This window comes from Chiloscyllium plagiosum, unplaced genomic scaffold, assembly GCF_037043375.1.
Source record: "Chiloscyllium plagiosum isolate Xiang-an unplaced genomic scaffold, Cpla_swu_hap1 HiC_scaffold_8, whole genome shotgun sequence".
In the NCBI taxonomy this organism is placed as follows: domain Eukaryota; kingdom Metazoa; phylum Chordata; class Chondrichthyes; order Orectolobiformes; family Hemiscylliidae; genus Chiloscyllium; species Chiloscyllium plagiosum.
The window spans coordinates 71432328-71450314 of NW_028270146.1; the positions used below are offsets into that span (position 1 = coordinate 71432328).

The 17987-nt window shown below is 36.6% G+C and overlaps 1 protein-coding gene across 4 annotated transcripts in view; it reads right to left on the reverse strand.

The window, feature by feature from the left end:
* Positions 1–3211: 3211 nt before the first annotated feature.
* akap6 (A-kinase anchoring protein 6) overlaps positions 3212–17987 on the reverse strand; it is a 418819-nt gene continuing 404043 nt past the window's right edge. Inside the window, exons 14-17 of one of the 4 annotated variants that reach the window (XM_087989959.1) lie at positions 8328–12041; positions 5936–6076; positions 5188–5222; positions 3212–4295 (exon numbers count right to left, since the gene is read on the reverse strand). In XM_087989959.1, the coding sequence (XP_087846085.1) occupies positions 4016–4295; positions 5188–5222; positions 5936–6076; positions 8328–12041 (4170 nt within the window). In that variant the 3' untranslated portion in view covers positions 3212–4015. Of the gene's footprint in view, positions 4296–5187; positions 5223–5926; positions 6077–8327; positions 12042–17987 lie in introns of all 4 variants that reach the window. The other 3 variants (XM_043697892.2, XM_043697890.2, XM_043697891.2) reach the window with 3 other exon arrangements.

Genomic DNA, 17987 nt, shown 5'->3' on the forward strand with positions numbered 1-17987 from the left:
GGAGGGGCGTTGGGAATGCGATAGGTGGAAGGAGGTTAAGGTGAGGGTGATAGGCTGGAGGGGGGTGGGGGCGGAGAGGTCGGGAAGAAGATTGCAGGTTAGGAAGGCAGTGCTGAGTCCGAGGGTTGGGACTGAGATAAGGTGGGGGGAGGGGAAATGAGGAAGCTGTGGGAGGAAGAGAGCTTCTTCAAGGAAGGCATCCTTGCAAGAGGATTCGCAGTAGGTTAAAATCAACTAGGAAAAAGTGAGGAGTGCAGATGCTGGAGATCAGAGCTGAAAAATGTGTTGCTGGAAAAGCTGGAAGGAAGAGAGCTTCTTCAAGGAAGGCATCCTCATTTCCCCTCCCCCCACCTTATCTCAGTCCCAACCCTCGGACTCAGCACCGCCTTCTTGACCTACAATCTTCTTCCCGACCTCTCTGCCCCACCCCTTCTCCGGCCTATCACCCTCACCTTAACTTCCTTCCACCTTTCGCATTGCCAACGCCCCTCCCTGAAGTCCCTCCTCCCTACCTTTTATCTTAGCCTGCTTGGCACACCTTCCTCATTCCTGAAGAAGGGCTTATGCCCGAAACGTCGATTCTCCTGCTTCTTGGATGCTGCCTGACCTGCTGCGCTTTTCCAGCAACACATTTTTCAGTTTAGGGTTAAATAGCCTACTCATGCTCAAATTTTTTTATGGTCTTTGGTATGTTAATAAAATAAATATCTAAACAAATATTTCATCCAAGTTAGCTGCATCATTTACTCACTGTAATATTCCTTATTGACATTTTAATGTAAATATGCTGAGATACAAGAAACATCTAATGGACAATTCTGTGCAAATGTTGGAGTAAAATCCATATGTAACTGAATGCTATCCACTGAATGCTCTTTTTTTCACAGCAGTAAAGAAATATAAATGTTATTAACATGAATTAAACTCAACACTTGTTTCATGTTTAGAGTGATAACAATATTCTATACAAGATAATATGATTCAGTTCATAAGAATTTGCAAAACAAGACAAGGCAATAAGTCCATTTTGTCGAGGATTTTAACTCTTCAGGCCCAATATATATAAATAATAAAAATAATACTTTGGTCTCCAGGCTGTTGGGAAAGACATATAAAATTCTTTGCCTGTGGTAGACACAGACCAGATATTCCCAAAACTAGTTTGCAGCCTAACCTGCAAATCTTTTATGTGTTTATCTTTTCATCGTTTATTACAATTGATCTTATAATCAAAATTAAATTCTGTTTACAACTACTTTGCATTTTTCCATTGGCTAGTTTCTTAATATTGAGTGAATTTCTGAGTTTATCCAGGTTATTATGAATATCTTTTCCTGCAGTTATTTTGTTACAATTATTTTCAATGTTGCGGCAACGGACAACTTGTAAATTCTGGTCTTTTATCTTTTCACCTCGTCTGTTAACATATGCGGAAAGTTATCATAGTATCCCTAAGAATTAACAATAGTCATCTCACCTGCTTTTAAAGATAATGGTGGTGAGTAGAAAAGATTTATTTCAAGTGAACTAAGTAAGTAATGAATGAGAAAGAAATAGAGGAATATGTTGAAAGGATGACATGTTGAGAAGCTTCTCGAGAGCACACAGTCATAAAGCTGTTGAGTTAATGGCCTGTTTCTGTGCTATAAATGCAATGAGCATGATACCCCAGTTGGAATAACATTCATTTATTGATACTCCCATTTTTTACTTTTTGCATCTGTATTCCACTTTTCTACTTTACCCTAATTCTGCAAGTTAATATCTGCTCTATCAAATTTAAATTGTTTGACTAAATCTGGACAAAATATGTGAAATGAATTATCACTTATCTATTAATTTCACACATATTCAAAAAGTCAAATGTAACATCAATTTTATTTAAAATATTCATGGCCTGTGCCACTTTAAAGTTTTGTGAATTCTGTAATAGTAAATCATTGTGACAAGAATTCCTGACTTATCTATTTCCAGAAGCAGTTATAAATCTGGCACTTCAGAGTATTTAGCTGAATAGATTCAGCATTAAGATCATTCTCAAAAGTTTCAAAACTCCTCTATTAACTATAGTGATATTCTCAGTCATTTATTTAATACATTTTGCATTCAATACTTGCAGCATTACAAATTAAATAAAGTGTATTTTATTGAATTAAGTGCAAATGGGAATGTAAAAGTGGACACTTTTTGGCAAGTACAATGCCAAAATTCCATTCAATTCAAGTTTTCTTTTTTTTCATTTTTTATGAAGCTGCTGACAGTATATTACAGTATTTCTTGTGTATGAATCAGAGTTATTTAAAAATATATACTTAAACTTTCCTATTCCAAATGCTCAACCAATATAAAATAAATTTAAAAATGAGTCCATTGATTTACTGTGGAGTTGTGGTTATGCCAATTACTTATTAACATATAACATATTTTTAAAAAATAAACTTAGCTCCACAGATTAACTAAACCTACCAAAATAAAAATTAATTACAATAAATACACTTTTATTGTCCTGCTGTAGATAATGGATTCTGAAAATGGTGTAAATAGACAAGCGGCAGGTTTTGGACAAAACCCTGCTTGGTCTGGAGTTTGCTTTCTGGAAGCAAGGTAAATTAGAGTGGAAACTGGGGCCACTTTAAGAAAGGGAAAGGGGATCTAAGATAGCAGACAACCAGACATGCTTTGTGGAGCTTAGTGGAACATTCTACACTTCCTGACACCACAGAGAAAAGATTTTGACCTGCCTTGAGGAGCCTTTCTTACCTCCCTCCATAAAAAATCATTAAAGTGCCTTAGAAATCTATGGCTTGATTAGCATACTAATGAGGTCTGCAACTCAGTTAGGCATCTTCACCTTCTGAAAAGACAAGCAATGAGTAAGAATCCTCCAGGAATGGGGTAGTAAGCAGAGCTACTTTAACTCTATTCTTGTATAGTTGGGTATAATTAAATTTCTCCCTTTGATTTCAATGTTAAAGCTACTGTTTATTAATATATAAATCTTTTGAATGTTCTGGTTTATTCTGAGTCATGATTTTCTTCCTCTTTAGGATGTTATAGCCTATGATTCTGTGCACTGTATTGGACAGTTGGAGATTTATGGGACAAAATGTGGCAATACTGAACTTTATATATACATATACATATAGTAAACATTTTTAACTATTATTCTGCAGGAAATGTTGCCTCCTCGAAACCCAATAATTCACTCCACTTGTCTGATAAAGATTTTTTTATTTGCCAACTTTAATTTACCCATGCAATCTAGCAGCTTAAGGCTTAATATTTTCCACGTCACTAGACACAGTAACACAATACACAGAAGCATTGGATATCATCATACATGATTAGCATTTTCTTGTACATATGTACAGAAATTATACATAACGTAACCTTGCTACAACATTTCTTTAAGCTAACTTTTTTTTAAACTGGAAAAAGCAGCTTTTTAACAAAAGGTGTAAGAAATACAGCAAGGCACACATTGTTAAAACATTTTTTCTCTTCCCCATCATAAGAAGCTGGAATAACAAAACTCGACAATACATACCAATAATTGTCATACACAGCACAATAAGGTTGTTTTAGGATTGCATAGATTGGATCTATGTATTTTATGGTGGTATAGGTTTAACATTACTTACTTTAAATGTATCAATGTATGATAATCAAGACTAAACATAAATTTCAAATTAATTGTTTATAAATTTTTATGCCACTTGTCATATGTTCAAGTTAAATAGTCAAATTATACTTGTGGCTCTTTTTATTAACTTTAGCATATTTAATGGAACATATTTTGGAAAGATGATTTTGTTTTTCTGACAAATCAGTGCTTTTTGAGATTACTACATTCTGACATAAAATTCAAACATTACTCCAATATGCCAAAGTGTGAAATACCATTATAGGAATTAACATAAAAGTACACCTTCATACCTTTGCAATTTCTGTAGTATTCTCTTAGATATCAAAAAGTGCCTTCACCACAAGTAGAAGGACAATTATAAACTGCTGATCAGAATGGAGGAGGTCCGTGGAGGTAGCTTAGGACAGGAGTCCATGAAGAAGAAAAATACCGGACTTTGCTGCAATCTGTTGGTATTACCAATAGGGGAGTAATAGCAACTGCCAAACACAGGACCAAGAGAAGCAACCAGATTACCACACCTGCTTGTAAAACTCGCATTTGAAAGGAATTTGTCTTCGATGACAGTGAGGAAGAGGATGGTTCAATTAAATTACAGGCTATTTTGGGAAAAGGTGGACAAAAATGGAGCAAGGTTACAGCCAGATTTCTGGAGGGGAAGAAAGACAAAAATATATTGCAGTCAGTAGTAGTAAAGAATGATAAATACTTCCTCGTTAATATTCTATACAATAATGCTACAACTTGCTGTCATAAAATTGTGACATAATTTATTGGAAGTACACATTTAACAATGGACAACAACTTGAGATGTTTCTACACATGTATGTCAAATAGCAATATATACAGTGTGAGAGATTTATTTTTGCCAACCATCAAAAATCTAATGGAGTAACAATTGTAAAATCAATTGAATATCATTAAATCATTGTTGGATTTTCATAATTATTTAATAACAGCTGAATTAGAGGAGGTAAACTATCATGTGTGACCTTTCTTTTCTTGCTGCTTTTATCCTCCACTGTGATACTCAGTATGCAGACAATACCATCAGATACATATGTCAATATACAAATAACACTGATCAAAGCAAAGCCCAGTTATAATGAATACATAAAGCAGCAACCATTGGGCTCCACATGAATATAAAAACCTGAAGTCATGAAAACTATTGGTAAAGTAAGGACCCTAAAATAGAATAGTCAAATTTCCGACAGGTATTCTTAATTTTTTTTTCCATATCTATTCTGTTTTATATATTTTGAACTTCAGGTTTTGTTTTCCTAAATCTGGCAGCATGAAAGCAATAACATCTGGCCAGCCATAAGATTTGCTTTCCACAGTGTGGAGTCAGTCTGGATCTTTAAACCATGCAGCAAAGAGCAGGAGCTTGTAATGAGGGTTATGAAGAAATGACTGTCAGTATAAAGCTCCAGAGATTAATGTAATGTGCATCCTTTCTACAACTTATAGGAGGCACTCTAGACATGCATTTATCCACCTTCTAAATTAGGAAAAAATATCTCAATCTAGCTAGTTACCTTGGCATTTGATCTTGCTTTGCTGCTACTGACCTCTAAATTTATATAGAAACATGACAAGTAAAAGAAAGAGCAGTAAGCATTGAATCCAGAAAGTAACAAGTAATAAAAGGAAGTCGTTAACAAAGATTATTGCATGCTTTTTAGTGCATGAACAACATTTTTGATCGAAATAAATTACATCACAAGCAATTATTTATAAAAATGAATTTGAAATAATTATAGAATTTAATACAAAGATTGTACAAAACATTCTCAGCGTGAATGTTCATGCAGAATACTTTCTGGACAGAACTTTTGATAAATTTTGTTTTGTATTATCTATCATAGCTTTGTGGATAACTACAGTGGAAAGCTAGCAGTCACATAGCAGATGCAGGTTATAGGCTATATTTCAAGCCAGATTATGGGATACGAAGCGTGTGACTGTTGAATTTTATGCTACAATCCCAAAAGCCTTCAAACTGAAATACATCAAGGCAGCTGCAGAGGAGACAAGCCCGTCAAGAAAAGTGGAACACTGGAAGGTTTCTTCAATTTTTGTGACTTTATTCTATGTTTTGCAAAATTACCTATGAAAAGATCCAACAATTGATAATGTAAATTGCCTTTTTTTGTATCAGATTTTGCAAACACAGAATCGCTGAGACACTGCTTAGTTTGCTGCAAGGAAAAAGCTGTTGCTTTCTAAGGACTGGTCTGGTGAACATAAATGAATGGAATTTTTTTTTTGACTCACATCCTATACCTTGGGTACAGTTCTTGCAGCATGAGAGTTGCTTGGAAGTTCGTTGTGGCAAGATACACCGGCTGTAGTTTTGACATCAGTGGTTCTGCTCCTTTGAGTTGTCCTCGGATCCCCTGCTGTATATTCTTGAGAGCTAGGGGTCTGTAAATTAGAAAAAAAATGTTTACTTGATTTATTAGCAGTTTTTTGTGAAGTCTTATGTACATCAAAAACATACCATGTGATTAAGCTATCCATTTCAGGAAATTTCTGTTTACACTCTCTGACAGATCCCTGAAAATTCAGACATCAGTATTTTACTGTGAATATCTATAACTTACTTATTATTTAAAATTTAAAGTTACACTGATATCTATCACCTATGAAATTGTTCAAATTACATAAGCAGCACATTATAATGGAGAGAAAATATACATTGTTTAAAAAGCCCTCCATAATATTTTAGAACACTGTAATACACATATCAATGTTTTATCATTTAGACTATGTATCTTTATTTATATTCCTTTACCTGATTGCATGATGAAGTATGGAATACATATTTTAGTTAGAACCATAATATACTTTCAATTCTATTGATATTGAATAAATTGTGTTTTTTGAATCACAACCTATGATGAGATATTCTTTTTAATTCTTTTTTTGCATATGCTTTGTATTGTGTGCAAACTCAAGTCAGTACTCCAGATGACAACAACACCACCCCCGTTCGCAGGTTTGATAATAAAGTCAGGTTTAGACCTGAGAGAACAAAATGCAGCAAGTTCAGCTGGAGACAGGTTAGAGTGGATGAAGGAAGCAGGTAATGGTCATGTTGGCAGATCTCATTAAAGAGGTTAAAGGCAGATAAGAGGCCTGAAGTAGTCATCCAAATGGAAGGAGAGTATTGCAGATGTGTCAACGAATCTGTAGAATTGGGAAAGGATACCTGCCCAAAGAAGTGAGCATGGAGGTGATGACAGATGAAGAGTTTAATGTCATATTGTGTTCAAAATTAATTGAGGTGGGGATAGAACAGAGACTTTTGCTGAGCACAGATCACTTGGTATCAGAGCGCAAACAGTCAGAGGCTGTTGTGAAAACAATTAGAAATAGAGTTAGAAGAAGGGAAGGGATCAGAGGAAGGTTGGGTGGGTGGGAGTAAGGATCCAGAGGATTGCTGGTACCCTGCTGGTTGATGAAGAACATCTGAAAAGAAGGACAATAGCTTCTTTTTTAGGGGTCAGATCAGACAAAGAGTGAAATATAACAGGGGACTCCGACAGCTTTGAAACAGCCGATTAAGAGAGAAATCGAGTGTGTATATGTGGCAATGCATGGCACTGAGCGTGGATCTCTGGAAAATGAGAACAGCCAAACAAGGAGTGATGTTTGTGTCAAAAATAAGTCTGATCTTGGATGGATTCAAAACACAAATGATAGAACTTCACATTCTCTCAAATGGATGCTGCCTGACCTGCTGAATTTCTCCAGCACTTTCTGTTTTTATTTCAGATCTCCAGCACTTTGCTTTTATTTTATTCTAAAATATTGATGCTTGGTGACATGGTGATATTGTGGTAATATCTCTAGATTAATAATCCAGAGGTTCAGCTTAATGGTCTGAGGATATGGGTTCAAATCCCATTCAGGCAGTTGCTGGAATTTAAATGAAATGAGTCAGCTGAATTAAAAGTTCATCTCAGTACAAGTGATCATGAAATGATCTTGATTATTGCAAAATAAAAGTCGTCTGTCTCACTAATATTGTTTAGGAAAGGAAATCTGCCATCCCTACTTTGTCTACTGAAGATCATAGAAATGCAGTTGCAATTTAAGTGATCTTAAGTGAAATGGCCCAGCAAACCATTCAGTTTAGGGAGAATTATGGTTGCTCAACAGTAACTTGAATATCCCATGACAGACTAATAAAAAAATTTTTGGGCAAATTAGAAATGTCTTCATTTTCACTAAGCCATTGCCAAATGTATTATACACTACTGAAATAATTAAGTTTAATTAAAATTAAGTAGTTCATCAAGCTTTTGAAGAATATTACAAAAATTATTGAAGCTTTGTTGTTACTGGTTACATGTAGTTGCACATTAAGGAGTTATTGACTTCAAAAACCTGCATTCCTAAAATTTTGTTAATGTGTTAGGAATAAACAAAATAGATATTTTCCTAATTATTTTTCCAAATAGAAGAAAAAGTAGCTTCTACTATTATAAAATGATACATTTTTAATTTAGTATGTAGGAGAAAGTGAGGACTGCAGATGCTGGAGATCAGAGCTGAAAATGTGTTGCTGGAAAAGCGCAGCAGGTCAGGCAGCATCCAACGTTTCGGGCAGAATCGACGTTTCAGGCATGAGCCCTTCTTCAGGAATCTAGTAATTTAGTATGTAACCTACCTCTTTTTGATACAAGTTGAAGTCTCCATCATAATTATTTTCTTTTGTGGAAATATTCTGTTTGGCTTTGCAATCTTCAATTTGGTAATTTTCAGAAACAGGAAATTCACATGGAAATCCTCGTTTTTTAAAATGTCTGTCATTTGGTTGTGAGTCCTTCACCAGGTTCATTTCCATTTCATAGGACTGTTTTACTGACTTATGATTTCCATCACTCTCGCTCTTAAATGGAGGGTCTCCAGGTTCGAGCATTTCAAGTTTAGATCTAGCAATGAAGAACTCATTATCTGACAAACACTTAGAAATGTCTATTTGTGCTTTGGGCAGCAAAGAATGATGGTTTGGATTCTCAAAATGGCAGTCTACTGATTGAAATTTATTAGCTTTAGGTGTGTTATGTATTTGATTAGCAATCCTTAAGAATGTATCTGAATTGTCAGTGATTTTCTTTGTTCCTACTGAATTTGCATCATATTTATTTTGGTTAGTTGGAGTCAAATGAATAGCTTTTGATGTCATAATGTCCAGTTTACTATTTGGCAACAGTGATGCATTGTTGTCAAAAACTGGTTCAGGTTTGGTCAAAGGATATAGATTGTCATCTGATACCTTGTCCTTTTGAAGTGCAGAATTAAATAAGCAAGGTTGGTGTGGGGTAGATTGTTCTTCAACATCTTCACTATGCACGTTATCATCTTCATCATCGTTTTCTAACCTGTTCTTCTCGATAAAATCTAAAGGCAAAGGTGTGCTGCTTTTCTCATCAATGCACATGTTTACTTCACCACAGTCACTGTCATGTGATGATATAGACAGATAAGAATAAAAATCTCCTTTTCGCAGCTGCAAAGGTCGGTGGGAATGTTCCAGAACTTTTTCCTTGATCTGAGCCACTGAAGTTGGATTCATCATTTCAGAGTCATGTTGAGATATGTTCTTAAGAGCTGTTGATGCCATATCAATTATTTCCATCACAAAATTATGAACAGAACTATCTTCTTCACCATCAACACCATGAGGAACACTAAAATGACAGGAACAATTTGAAAGATCATTAATATCATCCTTACTAGCTTCTTCCAAAAGTCTGCTTTCTGTTTTAAGATGAGATGAATATTTTTCAGGTGACTCTTGACTAGTTATATTATATTCATCACCAAGACAGTTAATTACTAAATCTGCACTGGAGCCTTCATGCTGTTGAAGTTTCTTATCTTCTTTTGCAGAAGCTGCATTTCCACCTAATACTGTAACATTACAGTTCTTTTCAGGTTTCTCTGAGAAAACAGGCTTCTCATCGACGTTAAAAGCACATGATGACAAATGTTGGTTTTCAGTCCTGTTGTCCTCCAAACATTTACGCTGTTTATCTTTCTGTGAAGATTGTATGAGGGTCTGGGGAGTTGGAATGTATTGTGTCGAAAGAATATCTGCTTTTTGCTCAAATTTTCCACTAAATAATTCAGAATTTGAACATTCTGATTTATGAGTCTTGCTAGTGTTATGTTCCTTTTCAAAATATTGAAGATTCTTACTGCCTATCTCTTCAATTAGTTCTTTTTTGTCTTTTAATAGAGATTTTTCCACATTACCATTCTCTACATCATCTTTCAAATGGTCACCATAGAAGTGTCTGAGAGTCTCCACTCCATTTTGTTTGTGGTGTCTTTCTTTTGGATGGAATGATGTGCTCTTACAATCTTTGGACTCAGACTGCATCAATGCAGAAGTCTTAAAAAATGGATGAAATGTTGAAATATTTTTGAAGGTTGGTAACTTTATACTACTTGAATCAGTCCTGCATTGATCCTTTTCTCCAGGATTCATTTTTTTCTTTTCCTTTGTCACAGAAAAAATTGGTTTGATCCAGTTGTGGAAGTCATTCTTCATATAGTTCCTATCTAAAATGTGATTACTTTCTTCATTAATTTCATCATCTGTAGCAATGCTGGAATCATCATCATCCTTAATGCATAGCTCCTCTTCAGTTAGTGTAAGAGTTGAACTAGAAAGCAAATCACTATCGTCTTCTTCATCTGTACAAGCAGATGTACAAGAAACATTAACAATCATGCTTATATTGACATCAGCTTCATCAGTCACTGAATGATTAACATGTTTTTTGAATGATGCGTTAGAGTCCAAAATTTTATTTTTATGAATGATTATATCTTCAGAGCACAAAGAAAGCTCATCACTGCTGCTTAGTTCAGTAAGCGAAGCAGCAGAATCGTCATTTGCTGATGATGCAGCATCAAATGAGAGCTGGCCAGTGAATGACATTCTGAGAGAGTTACTCTGCAATGTGATATCAGAAACACTACGTTTCATTTTTGGACTCATGGGATTTTGGATGTTTTCCAGACGTTTCAATAGGTCTAATGTCCTCTTACTGAGCTCCCCTACTGCATCACTACCTATAATATCACTACCTGATCCTTGAGTGCTATGTAGCTCCTCTGTGACTTTATATGGAATGACCAAGCTCTCTAAGGAAGTACTGCGTTGGAGATCACCATTTTTGTGATTGCTAGTTCCAAACTGAAATATGTCACCAGCAATTGAAATTGATTCCATTGATGACCTCGGAGACAAAAATGCAAAACCTGAGTCATTTATATTATCTTGAGATAATCTGTCATCATCTGTTCTGCCATAGTAAGTCTCAAGGTTAGCTTCACTTGATTTTATTGGCAGGCATTGTTTGGATATGATATGGTTTGGCTTGGAATTAGGAGCTGATAGCCCATTTTCACAAATAAATTCACCAGAATGTGGTTTAGAGGACACATTTCCATCAGTAGTTCCCTTTTCTTCAGGTGAGTGCGTTACAGTCATACTTAACTCAAGATCAGGGCCCTGCAGGTAAGAATAGTCATAAAATGTGAACACATCATATTGTGCCTCTAGATCATTTGAAAAGCCCTTTGAAGAGGTTTTGTTCCTATCATGAGCCTGTAAATTTCCTTCGTTACTTAGAGACAGTGATTGAAGATTTTTTGACAATTGTACATCATTTTTTGTTATTTCTGTTCTTGCTGCATTCTTTATTTCTTTTTTTACAAATGGACCTTGCCTTTGGCAAATGCATGACTGAATTGGACAGTCTTTATGTTTTAATTCAATCAGGGGATGCAATGGTTTGACTGTTTGAGCTTGATCAATTTGTTTTGGCAGGGAATTTTGAGAATTTGTTGTTGTTTCTACACCATCTTCACTGACCATTCCATTCTCACTCTCAAGTTTCAGTGTTATTGGTTTTCCCTTTTTTAATGGAATTAAGTCACCCAGTAGCTCTGGCAAAGAGTCATCAGATGAAAAAGAGGAATCTTTACTTGCACTCCTTACTAAAGTCTTTGAATTGGGAAATATTGAGGCATTCTTGAAGTATGATGTATGATCTTTTCCATAGATTTGTGCATTATGCTGGGTGTAGACCTGATAGATATCTGGACAGGAAGAAGGGGCTTCACCAGGGCTATACAGTGATTCTCCAGGGCCACTGGTATATTGATCTAGCATAAGTTCATCACCAAGATTATTTATGGGTCCCGGTGAAAACTTTGATACATCCTTTTCCTCAAATGCAATATTAACTGTTTCATCTTGGACACCAATCAGATTGTTACTCATGTCCATTTCATCCCATTCCAGCGAATCTTCAAGCAAAATATTCAGATCCATTAGACTAGGTTCAACACAGCTTAAGGAGTCCTAAAAGAGAACGAAAGTGAAATCAGCTTTTAGATTTGATTTTTGTTTCAAGGTTTACGCAGCCAGTATATTAAAACTATGCTATCCTTTATCTAATCATCTGTTTTACTAAAATCAGCTTGATTAAATCACAAACTTAGGCTATGTCCATGCTTGCAAAGTATTAATTAATCCATATGCCTCATCACATTTTGCATGAACTTCCATGTTTATTAGTATAAGAGATACATTTTCATGAATTTACAGGGAAAATTGTAATTAACAGTGGTTATTGGGAGAACTATGGGTGGTGCAGGTGGCATGTCAGTTCAGTATTATTAATGTGAAGACTAGAACATTTTAACTGTTTGCCCTTATCAACATTTGATTGGTAAACTGCCGACCTCTTTATGTTGGTGATTTTATCTGGCTCTCCTGTGAACAAGAATTTTCTATGAGCCACTTCAATGTTGTTCAAAGTGTAAATCCTCCTCAATTATAGCCCTGTTGCTTTGATGGAAACAGAATCACAAAACAGCAGATGATTATAGCACAAGAAGAAGCCATTTGGCCCATCTTGTCTGTGCCAGCTCTCCAGAAGAACTATTTACTTGATGCCACTCTTCTGTTTTTAGTAGCTGAAGTTCCTCAACCCAGGAACCAATTTTCTGAATCTTTTCTCCACTTTTTCTGATGTTTGCACATCCTTTGTGAAGTCTGGTGCCCAGAACTGGATGCAATATACCAGCTGAATCAGTGTGCTATACAAGTTTAACATAAGTATCAGAATTCTGAAGTCAGAAGCCACCTCCAGATGTACAGACAAATCCACAAAGAATTTTCATCCTTATTTTCAAATCATTCCATGGTCTTTTACCTCTATATTTCTGTAATTTCCTCCAAACTCACAACCCTCTGTGCATTCATCTAATTTCAGCCTCGAGAGCATCCTGATTTTAATCCCTCCACAATTGATGGAATTGTCCTTAGCAATCTTCATTCAAGGCTCCAGAATCCCCGCCCTAAGCATTTCTACTTCTATTTTCTCCTTTACAACATGCCTTAAAACCTACATCTTTGACCACGCAATTTGTCATTTCCCTTTATATGTTCCAATGCAGCTCAATGTCATGTTTTATAAGGTTCCTGTAAAGCATCTGGAAGTTTGTATTACTTTACAAGTGCTATATAAAAACAAGTTATGTTGTTATTGAAGAGGAAAGGACACATATAGGATGTTATAGAATCATGGAACAGTCATAGCACAGGAGGCCATTCAGTTAATTGTGTCCAGACTATCCTGCAGGAGCAATTCACCTACCCATCACCCCACCCTCCCCACCCATACCTCTGTCACCATGCAAAAATTTCCTTTTCAGATAATGATCAATTGTCTTTTGACTGCTTCTGTTGAACCTGCTCCAACCACACTCTTGGGCATTGCTTTCCATTTCCTAACAACTTACTGCTAAAATGTCCTTTCGTTAGGTCAGCAATGCTCCTTTGGTCAATTGCCTTAAGTTTGTATTCTCCAATTCTGATTGTTCTGCTAATGGGAATTTTCTCCCCCTCACATTTGTCCAGATCCATCTTAATGTGATGGACAGTAGCTACAAATACAAATTTCATAACAAGTTGTATAATGGTAATGAACTCATGGCGTGTCACCACGGGATCTGGATTCAAATAATCAAGTAATCCTGACTGGAGCAGTAATGATGAGAACAAGTCTTCAAGTTTCTATTTTCATAGCACATTACATTATCCTAATAACCTGATCACTTTCCTTCTCTGCAGAATGTTTTCTCATTCTGGTCATATAGTCACCTGATGCTTGTCACCTTTTTTTTCAAATCAACTGGTTCAGACCTGTTATGGGACTTGAAGCTGAGTCTTGAGAGACTCAGAAATTGAGAAACTACCACTATGCCATAAGAGTCATTTGCTTGTTGCCTTAAGAACAGGCATGAACAGTATTCATCTGGTAGCAAATGCCAAACGATAAGTTCCTCTAATAACTGCTTTCTCACTGCACAGTTAAACCATATTCTTCACAGAGACATCATTCCATTCCATCTGCTGCTTCTTTCTTCTCCTTCTCAGCATCTACACATTATAAGGAAGCCCCTCACAATGAAAATTCACTTCCAAAAGCTACTCACTTACAATCCCTCTCCTTTCACAGGACAAAATGATCCATAATCACAGAAAGGAAGAAAACCAGCAAACATCCAGGCCTTCACACAGATAAAACAAGAAACTTTGGAGGCAATCAAGCTATCCAGAGCAAACACCACAAGCCTTTCAGTTTGTTCTTCTCAATAATTCAGAGTTTGTGGTAAAATGTTTAGAGAAGGTCAATATTCTAGAAGAAGTAACATCACATGCTTCCAAACACCACAACAGGGCTGCAGTCAAAGGAGTGCCTGCCTAATAGATCTGCCAATGTAAAAGATGGAATATTTCACAAAGTTGGATGATTTTAAAACAGGAAAGGTGGGAAAACACAGCCAATAGCACCTGATGATTTTGTATATATGATTTAAATTGTATTATATATTGTGTATGCATGATCTCTATATAAATTTATTTACAGATAAAATACATCACAAATGCAAAAATAAAGAGTTATAATAGTAATTTGTATTACATATAATTGTGTTGGCTGTTTGAAATAAATTATTATTTTCCTAGTTCTTTAGAGGAAACTCTTTAAAAGGCACATTTGCTGGTGGCAACTGTAACTGACCACACTCAACCAAACTGCCATACGTATAATAGTGAAAATAAATATAAGATGATGAGCAATAGAAGACCTTTGGGCAATCACCATATTTTCCCTTTTGAAGTTCAAGCAGTCACCTTCAGAATATTGCCCATCAATGTTTATTGCAGTTTGCATCAAAGTAAAATGGAATCATGTGCCATTACAATAATGCCAATCGTAAACCACTATTTATCATGGTTTCACTTGCTGACTATGTTTGTAAATAAATAGCCATATGCATCCAGCAGTAAATTCACAGAAGCTGCAATATTATTGTTACACAACCCAAAATCGCACAATTTGACAAAGAAAAATTACAAGCTCTCAATCTATCTGACATAGTAACATGACTATTTCAAAAATGTCCCACAACCATAGTAGAATTAATTTTTTAAAAAGAGAAAGCACAAAGTAGGTTTCTGGTGAACTATTTTCTTTCCAGCTTTCTTAATTTTTTTCAAAGTTCCTCACAAAGTACAATAGCTTTCTTGATTCACTCATTTAGACTTTAAGAAAAAGTAGAAAACACAAATGATGACTTGGCATATTTTCAGCTAGGTAAGAATTACAATGTAAGGAATTACTGAAGATAAATATTTGTAAGTATTATGTGGAACACCACAATGATTATAGTAGATTAAGATAAGCTAAAGAAAAGCAACAAAAAAAGGAAAATTGGTAAAAATAATGAATTCATTGGTATAAGGACAATGCTGGCCCAGGTAGTATGAGATCAAAGAATGCTCTGCAAATTTATAACCCAGCCTTGGGTTCACTGTGATAAGGAGATCTGGGTGTAGCTGAAGTACATTCTTAAGAGGGAAATGTAGTGCAACCATAGCCTGGGCTTTCTAGATGATGAAAGAGATAAGGACTAAGACAATAGAGGAAAATAATGTTTATGGTTGTTGTCAGATTGATAATACAAGTGAGAATCAGGCTGAAAATGAAAAATGCTTAATTGAAGTGAAAAAGGAAATAAAAGACTGAATGGGAAGAGATTCACAGGTAACATGAATCCAAAGGTCTTCTGCAAACATTTAAATAGTAAAAGGGGTTAAAAGGAGAAGAGTGACTAATGAGGGACGTAAAGTGCATCAACACAGGGATGCATAGGGCATGGTTGAGGTACGAAGTGAATACCTGGTCTTTCCTAAAGAACAAGATGCTTCAAAGTCAGCTGGATGAGGGCATACTTGAGACACAGTGTGGGTTAAATTGATAAAGGGGAGGGAGTAGAAAGACTGCTTTACTTAAAGTTGGTAAGTCACAGCATCACACTTTTTGAGACTTGAAAGGACAGACAGTCCCACTGGGATTGTTGGAGGGGAGAGAGGACATGATGACAGAATGTAACAAGCTAAAAGAACGGGAAGAAATTGTTCGCAATTTGAAGGCGTTGAACTCAATATTAAGTCCAGAAGGCAGTAGAAGGACTAGTCTAAAAATGAGATATGGTTCCTTCAGTTTGTGCTGTGATTCACTGGAATGCTGCAGTATGCCGAGGACAGATAATGTGGGCATGCGAGCAGGACGCTGTGTTAAAATGACTGGCTACAGAAGGTCGGGGTCATGCTTGCGCACAGACCAGAGATGTTCCACAAAGTGGTCATCCAGTCTGCGTTTGGTTTCTCCAATGTAGAATAGGCCACAATGAGTGCCGTCAATACAATACACAAGATTGGAGGAAGTAGAGGTGAAATGCTGCTTTGCCTGGAAAGACTGTTTAGGCCCTTGAATGGTGAGCAGGGAGGAAGTGAAGGGGGAAGTGTTGCACCTTCTGTGGTTATATGGGAAGGTGCCGTGGGGAAGAGGGGGATGGTGTTGATGGTTGTGGAATGGACTAGGGTGTCCCGGAGGGAATTATCCTTGTGAAATGTAGACTGGGGAGATGAGGGTGAAATGTGTTTGGTAGTGGTGTTCTGCTGGAGTTATCTTAAATAGTGGAGAATGATCCTTTGAATGCGGAGGCTGGTGGGATGAAGAGTGAAGATATGGGGAACCTGATCACGCTGTTGTGAGTGATGGGAAGCAGCAAGGGTGGAAGCACAGGTGTTAGGTTGGATGTTATTGCAGCCCCTGTCAACCACAGTGGGTGGGAAACCATGGTCATGGAAGAAGCAAGCAATGTCAGCAGCGCTGTTTTGGAACGCATTATCCTAACAGATGTAATGTAGGCAAAGGAACTGAAAGAATGTGATGAATTCCTTGCAGGATTCTGGGTGTCTGTCCTTTCCAGTCTGGCTGGAGAAAGACCATTGTTCTACCATTCTTACATTCTGACCACTTAATCTAAACTATCAACCTCCTTTCTCCACTAGCACCCTACACTCACTATCCCCACATAGTCCCCTCCCCAAACTGTAGCATAAATACTGTTCCCTTCACGCTTCACTTCAGCTCGGATGAAGATTCATCTAGACTCAGAATATTAGCTTGCTTGCTTCCTCTCTCCTGGATGCTATCTGACCAGCTATGAACTCCAGCATTGGTTGTTTTCAGTACAGATTCTAGCATCTGCAGTCATTTGCTCCTACATTTTAGAGAAGTTGATTTTTTAGGACAAGATTAACAGTCACTTGGACAACTATGGATTCATTAAGGACTAGAACAGATTTATTAAAAATAACACATTAAAGATAATCATGTTTAATCAAAATAAAAGCATGTGTGTATCATATCAAAGCCCCACAGTACTGCCATATCCAGTCATGGACAATTAAACAACTAACTGGAGGAGGAGGTGCCACAAATATTCCCATCTCCACAAATATTCCCACATGGAAATACAGATGCAAAAGAAAAGGCTTTACAACCACTTTCAGCTAGACGTAACAAGGATGATTTATTTCAACCTCCTCCTGAGGTCCCAGCCTCACAGAAACTGGGGTTCAGCCAGTTTAATTCACTTCACTAAATATGAAGAAAATGGAGTTTAATGTTGTTGCAGCTGCATCCATCTCGGCAAGTGGGGAGTATCAGACTCATGTCTTGTGCCTCTTATATGGTGGGCAGGCTTTGGGGAGTTAGGAAAGGCACTGGATATTGCAAAGCCTGATGACATTCTGGCAGTAGTGCTGAAGACTTGTGCTCCATAACTAATTGTGGCTCTAGCCACATTGTTCTAGAAAATCCACAATGTGGAAAATTGCCAAGTAATATCATGTCCACAGAAAGCTCAAGTCCAACCTGGCCGATTA